Source organism: Numida meleagris, chromosome 1 (assembly GCF_002078875.1).
Source record: "Numida meleagris isolate 19003 breed g44 Domestic line chromosome 1, NumMel1.0, whole genome shotgun sequence".
NCBI lineage: Eukaryota > Metazoa > Chordata > Aves > Galliformes > Numididae > Numida > Numida meleagris.
The window spans coordinates 18,807,266-18,820,104 of record NC_034409.1 but is presented as its reverse complement, the minus strand read 5'-3'; the positions used below and the strand labels follow the sequence as shown (position 1 = coordinate 18,820,104).

Here is a 12,839-nt window from a genome sequence, read left to right as displayed (position 1 = left end):
ATGAGACCTTAAATTCCAGGCAACCATAAGACTAAAGCTTCATACTACCTAACCTTATCTCCTTGCAATGTAAGGAACAAAGGGAGCTGTTCCTGTTACATTTTAACAGCTTTTTGCTAAAAATACACAGCAGGAAGCTAGTTTGGCTACCTGGTAGGACTAGCTTGGTTAACACAAACAACTTGACCTTCATTGCCACTTCCTGCTAAACAAACAGTCAGTCTAAATCCTGTCCTCCCTCCCATCTTCAGTGCTCATTCTGAGGATTATGGTGAAAAAAAAAATAAAAAAAAAATTAAAAGCCCACTTCCCATTATACTCACATCAGAGGGCCAAAAAACCCCAATAAATTTAGTCAAAACAATTTTTAGTTCTGACTTTTAAAATGAAGTGTACTTATGGTCTGAAGTAGTAAAGCAAGGACACAGAACAAAACAAGGACTGCCTTCAGAAACTCAGCAGTGAGAATGGTATGAGGCAGCAGCATACTTATCGCAAAATGTCTGTCGAATACACAGTTCAGTAACATGGCCACAAAAGCACACTGCTGGCTCACGGCCAACCTGCTGTCCACTGGAACACTGGCTCCTTCTCCACAAAGCTCCTCTCCAGCAGATCATCCCCTAACCTGTACTGATGCATGCAGTTATTCCTCCTCAGGTGTGAGACTCTTCATTTGCTCTTGTTAAACCTCATCTGGTTCCTCCCCGCCCAAATCTCCAGCCTGCTCAGGTCTCACTGTATGGCAGGACCTTTGTACTTCCACTTACCTGAGGGTACTGTTGATGGTTTCCAGACTATAACTTCTTCTTTGTCGAGCCTATACTATGTTCTTTTTACCTGTATTCTATACGACCTCTTCATGCTCCCAGTATCTACCACCTCCAGACTTTACTCACTTCCATCTAAACTTAAATGCTGCATCAAGCTGGTCCTTGCCTTATTTACAGCTTTGATGGTCCTGCAGAACAGTGTAATTTAGTTCCAATACTTGCCTCTAAGCCTACGGACAACGTGGGAATGGATTTTATGCTATACTTATTAGCTTTATTTTCAAAATGGCAAAAGAGATAACAAGATAAATTAATTTTAATATGCTTGCTCTGAAAAAGACAGGAAACTATTATCTGCAGCATTAGATGGTAGCGGAAATTAAGATTTCATCACTTTCAGAGACCACTCATATAACAGCTCTGAGATACTGAGTGCAAGTATTAGCCAAGCTTACTTCTCATCCCTGTATAATTTTACACACTTAATGCAAGTATCTGGAAGAAAGATACGTCTGCCTGCCTTTGGAAAGCTGTTTGACATTACTTTCCTCTAAAGAGTTATATTTTCCCCCCAGCAATCTACATTCCACATTAAAAAGATGTCCAGTGCTGAACTGAAATACAGTGCTTATTAGGTTCTATATTTTTTTTAACCCCTTACACTGTTCAAATGGAAAGCAGACATGACCACACAGCAATATATTAACATTTTAAAAAATTTAAGGCACGTTCCAACAAAATAAACTTTTATTGAATGCAGTAGTAGGCATTCTATTTTGTTTAAGGGAACAGTGTTTTTCCCGCCCTCAAAGAGATTCCCCCTTTCACAATTTCTAAATGCTGTCTTTCAGTTACAGAAATATTTCTCATGTCAAAAAACAAGATTCAGTTTAGATTTTTTCTTGAATTATGAAGTGCAACTAAGTCCTTCCAAAAGAAGATGATAATTACCAGGAGGCACTACAATGAGGAATCTTCTTCAATTTGTTTACTATTGTTGGGTACAATTTATGTTAATTCAAATTTTATACTTACCCATCTAGACTGCTGTTCTTAAAGAACTATATAAAAAGTGGCATTTAAGAATAAAGAAATGCAGCTTAAAGAGCAGTTTACCACCATTTAAAAAAAATCTTAATGGTAGCCTGCATGTTTAATACCATTCCCACAGTATGTCAGCTAGCACAGGCTTAGTCCAATAATTTAGAACTTGAGAATAGGAATGTCTTTTGGTTCTGAATGCAGATCATAAGTCCTCATGTCCTGTACGTGAAGGCTCAGTTGTTTCAGTCTCCATTTCCTCTCCTGTGAAATTAAGTATCATTGTTAGAATGCAAAAATGAAAAAAGTATGTATTATTAACTACATCATAGTTTTTTAAATGAAAAATTTTTTAGAAGAGAAACCCCAAATCGAGATATTTTACAAGACCAAACAAGGTACAAAGTCATATAGAAGGGCTATCTGCACCAGCCTTCCAGTCCAAGCTCATGAAATTTGTACCAGATGCAAACAAAAGATTCAGATATACTGGTTTCATAGTGGTAGTGAAAGATAAAAGCAGCACAGCTATTTCCATTTTAAACTTTTGTTTTCATCTATTCACAAGGAATTTTCTCCTTTCCACATGACCTCTCATAAGACATTCAGACGTTTGAACATAAAAATCAAGAATTACTCAGAATTACATTCTATACTGCAGACTGCCCAGTTCAGATGTTAAAACATCCTTTAAAAAGCAGAGCAGTTTTATCATGTGGTTCACAGCATCACTATAAGAAAAAGCTAGGTCACATTGTAAATTGTTCATTTTGTCTTTACTTTCATAAAGCGTCAGGCCACATTAAAATCATAGTTATGCAGCTTTTGTGTGTGCAAATACTCAGGAGATCAGTTACCATGCATTTGTGGGTTTTTTGATTGTTTTTAAAAAAGGACTAATAACACTAAGTACTGAGTGTAATTAACTGAGTGACCTTAACGAGCAATACTGCATAGTACTGCACAGATCCTTACAACTTCATAAATGCAAGATTTACCAGTTCTGGCTCTTGTGTGATCTGTGTACAATCAGATAAACCTCCAAGTCATAATTAATAATAAAGAAAAAAAGCAACGAGGAAGACAACCTCCTTTTTGTGACAGCAGTGATCTGCTAGTTCACTTGAAAGATGTAATGAAACCTAGTGACTTACAAACATAACCTTGATTTAATCACAAAATACAACACAGGAACATGACATTTAAAAAACACTCACTTTTGAGCAAGAAAACATGCATGCCAGAATACGTGGGCAATTGCAACATCCTGAGATAGACTAGAGCTTTAGAAAGACAGTAAGTTACACAGAATAATTCTCGAGTGGCAAGACCCTTAGACAGAAACACATCTCCAAGTTGTGTATATATATATATATATATCTTTAAAAATCTGTCGTTAAAAAGTCACTTGCCTGTTTTTACAGTTTGAACACATGTTCCATCCTTATCTTCAAACCCTTCCGAACATACACACTTGTAACTACCTGAAGTGTTAACACAGTCTTCATTCTCCTTTGTGCATACCTTTTCTGAAAGGTTACATTCATCTATATCTAGAGCCAGGATAGAGAGAGGAAAAGAAAGGAAAAAAAGAAAGAGTCCATTGCTATTCTTTTATTACATAACTTAGTTATGCTTAAACAAAATTCCATCTCAGGCCACTTCCAACATAGCAATTAACTGCTTATTAAAAACACTAAAGAGCAGAATGCTGCTGCAACAGATTTGACTTCTGCTAAAACAAGCTGTTACAGTTTGCCACATTTCAGACTGTTTCAAACTTATTCAGACAGGAGCTTTTTTTATATTCTGCAGGTCCTACATCAGGAAACTAATTAAACTATAGCATTCATCTTAACCTACTGCAGGCTTCCCATTGTCACTTTCTGTCCATGCCACCACAGTGCAATGTAAAGGAAGAGAGCTTGTAAATACTTAACTGTCACATTCAAAAGCTATTTAAGATTGTGTACCCTATTCTCTCCCACACTGAGAAACTCTGATTTCACTCTTCATATGTTACAATTCACTACAAACTAGTATCACTGGAATTTGGACATTATTGCATCCAAAGGACAGACTGTACTGCATACTTTCTTTTCTGTTAAAAAGATGAATATAAACACATACTTCTAGTGAAGTGATATGTAACTGACAATACTTGTGTATTTGTTTCCCGAATCAGCTATAAAAGAATTTCATCTTTTTGCTGGAAAGTTGCACCTTTAAACTTTATAATGCATATTAGCTTTATAAGATTTATTATTTTGTTAAGTCTTTACCGCTAATATCAAACAACTGGGATTATTCTGACAGGTTTGAAAACTGAATCAGACTGAAGTGAAAGTGCTTTAACAGCTCCTCAGCGTGACTAGCAGTGAGCTGACTGGCGTTCAGCCATAACCTGTTAAATCCACCAACCTGTACACTTTTCATCTTCCTTCATGTATCCAGATGCGCAGGTCTTACACTTGTCAGAACCTTCCCCTGTGCAACCTACACAGCTAGCATCACATGCTAAAGAAAATATTTTAAGCATAAAAATTAGTATACTTTAGGTTTAAAATACCCCCTCCTTAACATCAGTTTACCCATGCTTAAGATAAAATACCTGAACGTAAAAATTCAACTATCTTAGTCTTAAAATAACACCTAAAGTCAGTCAGATTACCTACAGAAGAAAGAGCCAGAAACCTCTCACCTTACTCATATGATAGGTCCAAAGCCTGATCCTCCCCAAACCCAGCCAGAATCAGACCACATGGTACTAAATGCATTCTCTAGCATTCCATTAAGATTCTAGACAGTACACTACACAAGCAGATTAAAAAGAAACCTTTGCATGAGAAAGATCCATCTGTGTTCAAACAGTACTGCTCATCTTTGCAAGGAGACGAGGCACATTCATCTAAATCTGAAATATAAAAAGCGATAAGTTATCTGAAATAGTAGTCATGATTAAATAGACAGATTAATATTCAAATGCTATACTTAGAGATCACATAAGAACTGGCCCACTAAAGCTATAAATTTGAACAGAATTGAGAGTAATCACTACAATGAGTTTCTGTTCAGATATGCAAGTTGCAAATAAAGTAACATGATAATTTAGTTACTGTTTTATTCAGCATAAGGTTATATTAACAAATAAAAACTGTGATCTGCAGAAGCTGTCCTGTGATGACAACAACAGACGTATTAGAAATTCAAGAGACGGAGTTAAATAAAGCTTCCAGGATACCTGCCATCCTTGTCATTTTCAGGTCAGTGTTAAGCTATTTGCATAAAAAGCATAAATGCATGCAAAACAAACAGACAGACTACTCTTCTGGAACGCTTTGATTACTCTATCCTGTATTAACAAATCATGGAACTTTTACAAGTATTTACAAAAAAAACCAAACAAACAAATTCACACAAACAAAGCCCATAGCTTTCCACAAAAAGCAGACTGAAAAAAGCCAAGTTATGGTTAGAACCAGCCAAGCAGCCAAGCAACAGTTTTACCCAGAAAGTTAAAATATTCTAGTCCTGTAAATTCAAGGAAAGGGCACAGTGGTATTCATTACTGAAAAAATTTGGATTAAAAAAGGCTATTTCAGTCATAGCTGCTGCCAGCATCATTCCTACTAACTCATTAATTAGCTTGTACTTGATCAGCTGCAATTTGGAAAAAAAACAGCTGTACAGAAGACAACACCACAGCACCTTAAAAACCTCTTACTGTGTTTTACCATTGTCTAGGCAGGTGTTGCAGCAGCAGTAATTCAAATCTTAATTCACATTAACACTTTGCAAAAAAACCATATTTGCATAACTTCTAAGGCACTGCTTCCAGACACTATTGTAAATGTCTTTTGCTAGTTCGGTTTGACCAGTTAGCTATGACATATTTCATATACTCATGACTTTTACTTAATTTGAGTGGAACGCATTACTCTCACATTAGTGCAGCCCTGCAGTTTTTCCTTAAGTGTTCCATATGTATCTCCCAAACTACAAATACTGAGCTAGAAACTGGTGATCAGTGGGGAAGAAATAGCACTTTCCTCCCACGTGAAACAAGTTTGGAAATGAGAAACTACAAGCTGTAGAAATCCAAACCGATTTCATAAAACATGCTCATAAAAATACTATAAAACTTAACGCAATCTAATTTTATTAGCCAGTGTTGCTGCAAAACCTGCTTTAAGTGTAGTAAGCATTACTCACCCACGCAAGCTGCTTCTTCATTTTTGATCCAGCCTTCTTTACAGTCTTGGCAGTCCTTGTTACTTGAACCAGTACAAGTTTTACAAGCAGCATGGCAGGCTGAGATGATAAAGAACCACAGTGTGAGCTATGTTGAGAGATTCCAATACGAGTTAATGTTCATGCATTCTCAAAGAAAAACTTATTTAGGATTCACTAGAAACCTTCCCATTTTAGTAGTCTGAGCCTTGGATTCGCAAGATTAAAACTTGACTTTATGGAGATATCATTTACAGAAGTGCAGCTTTGTCCTACCAAAAGTACAGGAAGCCAAACCTGGCTACTACAGATGCCTGCACCACTTAATGGAGTGTTGTGCAATTCTACTGACTAAAAGTACGTTCAGTTTCTGAAACATTTGGGAAGGAGAAATGAAGTACAACCCAGCATTCATTCATACTGAATCTTCAGATTATTTCATTTGCAACTGTCTATTAAACCGGTGTGTGAAGTGATACTAGCCTTCAGAAAACAAGAAAATACACCATAAATCCATCTGACTGACTGCATGTTATCTCATAATATAAAATTATATGGAAGAATTACTAGACAGATAAAAAAATAATAATATTAAAAAAATACTTAAATTTCACCATCAGGATTAAGTTGCTACAGAATCTTATTCAAAATATAAAAACAGCTGAAAAAAGGTAATGTATTATTTGTACGGCCTGATGGACTGTTTCATAATTGAATTTAGACATATTTAACTGGAATCTACATAGTCTACAGTACAGATGTGCTGTTTCCATGCCTGTTTACTCCAGGTAATTGTATTTGAGACATGAGGTGAAACCAGCTTTTAAAATAGTTCACTATGCAGTCAATTCAGTTCAAGATTTTTGTGCAGTACCTTAAGAGAAAAAAATCAAAAGCATGAAGCTAACTCTTCCCTCCCTCTTCTCTCTCAACAGAAATGAATTCTGCCTCTTAAGAGGAAAAAAAAAGGAAAGAGAGGAAGGAGGAATAGCATGCAGGGGAAAACCGAAATCAATCGGGGAAGGTGACTTACGAAATTCTTAGAATTCCATAAAAATGACTGGCATGTGCTTCACAGTTGAAGCTGAGTAATCAAAGACTATTTTCCCAGAACTACTTTTTGTTATTACACTTATCTGTTTAAATTGTTTCTACCTTGTTTGCAGAAAAAGTGAAGATGGAAGACAAAGATCTTTGCAGGTGCCAAAGATTTTGTTACCTGTACAAACTGAATGTGTATCATTTTTCAAGCTACTGTAGTAACCATTAGAACAGTCCAAGCAAAATTCTCCTGTGTATTCCTTGTTGCAGCTACATGTGCCATCTCCACCTCGGGTACCATCACCATCACAGTGGCCATTTCCATGACAAGGTCTTTCTGATCCGCCACGACAAGCTCAAAAGGATCAAAATATTTTTGAAATCAGATGAAAAAGGAAATAATTTCCTATTCTTAGCCACAGTCTCCCCAAGGGCCTCCCTCTGCATACACAGTACAATGTAAAAATATACACCTATAACAGTATGCAATTTCCAAATCTTTTTGCCTTGAGAGCAATCAAAATGGATGAAACAAGAAATACTAAGATATTTAAGTACGAAGAGGAACTCAAAACAGTCCCCAGGGAAGTTCAGCTATAAATTTCATGACTTAGAATGTTATCTATTTTCCTAGCCTGCTGGATAAAGTTGGAGTCTTTATTTATTCCAGATATCTAAGAATGCTTGTACTGCAGTTGGAAGAACCTGCTAAAGATCACCTAGATCAACATTAGGAATTAGCACTACATTTTTAGCAACTGCCAAATAAGAGGACAAAGCTAACCTCCAACAAGGTGCAAAGTTATACAGATTTATAAACAATACACATGTCAGTGGCCAAAATACCCTCTTTCTCTTGCATCACAGACCTTGCTTTTATCCAATCATGTCCCACCTACTTCTGCCACTCCCTTTTTAACTCCTCCTTATTTGTGAATTTTTTCATTTAATTCCCAGTAGTGTTTTGACTGATGTGTCTTTCTTGAACTCAGTCAAGGACTGTTCTCTACATACCTTCTGAAAGGCCATCTAAACAACACGCTCAGTACTCAGAAGCTGTTGTCTCAAGCCAAATATCATACTTCTTAAGTCCATATTACAAATACTACAACAAGCAAGTGAAAAAGAATACATCTGTGACTATATGCTTCAAAAGAAAAATTACCAAGGCAATCTGGTCCATAAGTTCCAGGTGGGCAACAAACTTCTAATGTTTCTATGCAAAACCACTTAAACAAATCTGGATATTTCTTCTTTCTGCATATGAAAGACATTCATTTATCAATAAAAAGAACAAGGATTTTTAACAGTTAATTCACATAACTGAACGTCCATGCTGTCAACCAAAATCTATTGCACGTGACACGAGATTAGAGACTTCTCTTCTGAAATGACAATTACTTTATTTCAGGAACCAATTCCTAGAAGTCTTCCAAACTCAGGCACTGTTAAAAAAAATAACCTTCTAAACTGCAATAGTATTACCCAATTCCACACTTTTTTTTTAATTTATAAAAAAAGTGGAATAAGAGCGACCAACAAAATTACTTCAGTATAGTCTTGACACCTCCTTCCACTACATTCTTTTTCAATTTTTTTTTCTTTTTAGGGAAAGTTTATATAAAATTTAGACAGTCGCATTTACATATTTCCCTTAAAGACAACTACTGTATTTACCTCAGAAAGAAGAGAACCCCAAGCAGATATTAACATTTGCTCAAATTACTGCAAACCTGACTTCTTATAAGATGCATGTTAAAATTCCTCTTCTTTTTTGCCATGAATCAAGGAATATTTCGTAAGGACTTTTTTTATATTAAGAAGTTATAGTTATGTGCTACTCTAGCACTAGAATATGCCCTCAATAAACAATATAAACACTAACTATTATATTACAAGCATGCACAACAGCTGCTACACTTACACTCCCAACTCATAATACTGGAGGGGTTGAAAGGGACCTCTGGAGACCACCTAGTTCAACCCCTCCGCTAAAGCAGGTTCCCTGCAGGGGGTTGCACAGAAAAGCGTCCAGACAGGTCTTGAATATCCCCTAAGAAGATGACTCCACAACCTATCTGGGCAGCTTGTTCCAGTCCTCTGTCATGCTCACAGTAAATAAGTTTTTTCTGGTGTTCAACTTCCTGTGTCCTTTGTCCCTTGTCCTGTCACCAGGCATCACCAAAAAGAACTTGGCCCCAGGCATTGACACCTACCCTTTAGATATTTATATGCATTGATAAGATCTCCTCTCAGTCCTCTCTTCTCCAGGCTCCTCATCATCTCTATGGTCCTTCACTGGACTCTATCCAGTAGTTCCCCATCTTTCCTGAACTAGCGAGCCCAGAACAGGACACCGTACTCCAGATGTGGCCTCACCAGAGCAGAGCAGAGGGGGATGGATCACCTATCTTGACCTGCTGGCCACACTCTTTTTAATGCACCCCGGGATATCACTGGCCTTCTTGGCCACAAGGCCATAATGCAGGCTCATGGTCAACCTGCTGTCCACCAAGACACCTGGGTCCTTCTGTGCAGAGCTCCTTTTCAGCAGATCAACCTCTACCCTACTGATGTGTGTGGTTATTCTGCCTCACGCGTAGGACTCTACACTTGCCCTTGTTGAAACACATCAGGTTCCTTTCCACCCAACTTGCCTGTCCAGATCTCACTGTATGGCAGCACATCTTTCTGGTGCATCAGTCACTTCTCCCAGCTCTGGATCATCAGCTGAGGGTACACTCCATCCCTTCATCTAGGTCACTGATAAAGATGTTGAAAGAGACCGGACATAGTACCAACCCCTGGGGAACACCACTAGCTACAGGCCTCCAACCAGACTGTGCTGCTGATCACAACCCCCCGAGCTCTGCCACTCAGCCAATTCTGAATCCACCTCAAATGACAATTCAGAGACCTCAGTATCGTACAGATATTGAAGTTTCAGAAACTTTAATAAAGGAAAGCCCTATAAAATGCTTAGAAATTCTGCAGTGTGCCTGGAGATATGTCTTCAGCAACTCCTGAAGCACATACAGCCTCTTCTTATAAACTATTACATCTGATCATTTTTACTCCAAGGCCCAGACCCTGAAAATCTTTCCTCCAGTCTGCATGTTTAATGTGTACTCAGTCCTGCACAGTAAGATAGAAGTATGAAGCAATAAAAGAATCATTAAGAACAAAATAGACTATCAAAAATTCTTATCCAATGATGAAGTGGTATAACATTAGTCCATCCTACTGAATTCCACCTGATCAGATCCAGTCTGCCTGTGCATGGGACACAGAAGTAGTAGATAAGCTACTCCCTAACATGAATGCCCAGCTCCTTAATCCACGCAGTGTGATTCCTGGCACAGTCCATTCAATATCACTTCCTGATAGACATGTATTTCTATACCAAATGGAAGGATGAAAACAACCTAGGAACTGGAAAAATCTTAGTCTAGCATCTTGCCAACTCAAGGTAATAAAAAACAACACTAACGTAATGAATTTATGATCACTGACTAGAGAAATTAATATTAATCAATGAGTAAAAAAATATCCTATCAAGTTTTCCTTTCATGCAAATTGTAATTAGATGTCGTCTTCACTTCTTGCTGCTGTACAGCTAAACTCTAATTCCATTCAGAGGTGGTTGCAATTAGCAGCACTGGATAATTTTAATTTGGAACATATAGTTCAGAGTCCCCTCATGGTAACTCTTGGAATCTCCATAGCTTACTTCCCAACTGTCAGGAGAATTAAGTGGACTTACACACTTTCTACCCCTGTGCTACAACTAACATACTCCTATTGATCAGGCATAAAATATAGCATTAATATTTTGTCCACTCAGATATTTATCAACACAAAGATCTATACACACCCAAAAGGCACTTACAGTTTGAACCACCATTTCTCTATATGTTCCTCATGTTCTTCTACCATGTTGTTACATTCGAAGTTACTGCTGTCACACAGATTCTCAGTGATCTCTACAAGACGAATTTCACTACAAGAAGAGAAGGAAAGTCATAAGTTTAATTTACTGTTTAATTTCAGTTTAATTCGGCACCACTCAAGATGCAGAAGCTAGACTGCGGCCTAGAATACTTTATCAGTTGAGACTGTGTTCTGAACTACCTCAAAGACAGAGCAAATATTGCAATAAAGAACTAATTCACTGTAACTATGAAGATTGCATTTATTATGTTTGCAGATCATAGGTTTACCAGATTTTTCTAACAAATTTGACAGTAACTTTCAGATATTGCTTATATCTGACACAAGGTCACAAAGTTCAGAAAATCTACCCTTGCACATCAGTGCTTCAATTAAGATTAAAAACTAAATTTGAGATTTGGAAGAAAGATGCCAGATTGTTTCACTCAGTAATCAGACACATATACGAAGCAGTGCAGTAACCTGTCCGTCTTCCAGTTTGCTATTCGATACTGAAATAGCGAACAGTGAATTCCAGGGAGCAGTTACTGCTTTAATTGTAAAACAAGACTGGCAGTACACCAAGATAAAGTCCACGCTGTTTAGGACAATCAATTAACTACTGACCATTACTTCAACCTATTGTTTTGGGACTCCAGTGAGTAAGCAAAGACAATATTAATACCATGATCAAAATGAAGTATTACCCTTTTTGTTTTCAGAAGTGGTAAACACAAGTGCTGTCAGTCACTCACAAGTAAGGGATGTCTGTCTTTATGGTGACGTGCAGACACCATGTAACCTGCTGTATTTTAGTCAGTAAGGATTCATGATTTGGACACATGAGGCTTCGGCTCTTACACTTGGTATTTAAGAACCAGATTAGCACTGGTTCTGAGAAGTCACACACGGGAATACAACACCCAATGGAAGGAGTGCCTAGGCAGCTCACCTGGACTCGTACTTCGACAGCGTTTTCTCTTCCCAAGCAGTGTTTCCACCACCAAAATTCTTCTTTGCCGTATCTGCTAATCCCTGGCAAACGAACAGACCGACAGAATCTAAACAGCAGTTCTCGTTTCGAGCAAAAGTTAAGGGCAGCAGTAACCGCTTAAGCGATGTCACAGAAACTTCAGCAAAGCTCTGAAGCTGCTGATCAAATCGATACGTAAAAAAAAACGACAAGCAATGGTAAGCGAGGAAGCACAGGCGATGGCACCGCGCGAGGCCGCAGGTGACAGCACGGAGCTGTAGGGGCGGGGTTTCCCACCCACACCTGTCAGATCCTGCGGAGCCCCGCCGGCACTGGAGCACCGGCGGAGCACCGGCAGCTGCGCCCGAGCCCAGCCAGGCCCCGACCTGGCGCCTACGGCAGCTCCTGAGCGCGGAAAGAGCCGCTGCCGCGCGTCAACCCGACCGCCGCGCCGCGGGGGCTGGCGAGGGGCGCGCAGCCGGAGGCACGCACCGCACGAAGGCCCCGGGGCTCGGCGGACGGTCTCGCCAGCGGCCTGCATCCCCGCCCGCGTCCCCGTCGCCCACCTGGTTGAACCTGTCCACGATGCCCCGGCAGGTGGAGCACGCCAAGCGCCGCCGCTCGCCGGCGCCCATAGCAGGGGGAGGCGGCAGCAGCAGGAGGAGCAGCGCGGCGCACAGCGGGGGCAACGGCGAGCGAGGCGCGAGGCCGGGCCCCATGGCGAGTGCAGCGCGCGAGGATAAGGCGCGGGGCGGCCCGGCCGCGCTCCCAGCCCGCCGCAGCGCGGCCCCGCGGCACGGCCTCGCCCCGCCCCGGCCCCCGTAGCAACCAGAGAGACACCGGCCCGCGAG

At 39.5% G+C, this 12,839-nt stretch overlaps 1 protein-coding gene and 1 long non-coding RNA gene across 5 annotated transcripts in view; one reads left to right on the top strand and one right to left on the bottom strand.

Annotated features, from left to right (window-relative positions):
* LOC110392465 overlaps positions 1–7,330 on the top strand; it is a 19,719-nt gene extending 12,389 nt beyond the window's left edge. For 2 of the 3 annotated variants that reach the window (XR_002434398.1, XR_002434396.1), the window contains exons 3-4: positions 4,982–5,077; positions 6,980–7,002. This is a non-coding gene — a long non-coding RNA (uncharacterized LOC110392465). Of the gene's footprint in view, positions 1–4,981; positions 5,078–6,979 lie in introns of all 3 variants that reach the window. The other variant, XR_002434397.1, reaches the window with a different exon arrangement.
* On the bottom strand, positions 1,492–12,809 carry CRELD2 (cysteine rich with EGF like domains 2). 2 transcript variants are annotated; one of them, XM_021384715.1, is made up of 10 exons: positions 12,555–12,805; positions 11,968–12,050; positions 10,975–11,085; positions 8,251–8,342; positions 7,264–7,440; positions 6,027–6,125; positions 4,651–4,728; positions 4,236–4,331; positions 3,227–3,367; positions 1,492–2,078 (listed from the first exon to the last, which is right to left on the bottom strand). In XM_021384715.1, the coding sequence occupies exons 1-10, from the start codon at positions 12,705–12,707 to the stop codon at positions 2,020–2,022; spliced, it is 1,089 nt and encodes a 362-aa protein (XP_021240390.1). In that variant the 5' UTR covers positions 12,708–12,805; the 3' UTR covers positions 1,492–2,019. The 2 variants fall into 2 exon arrangements, with proteins under 2 accessions (XP_021240390.1, XP_021240391.1); XM_021384716.1 differs by lacking the exon at positions 3,227–3,367 and having other exon boundaries at positions 12,555–12,809.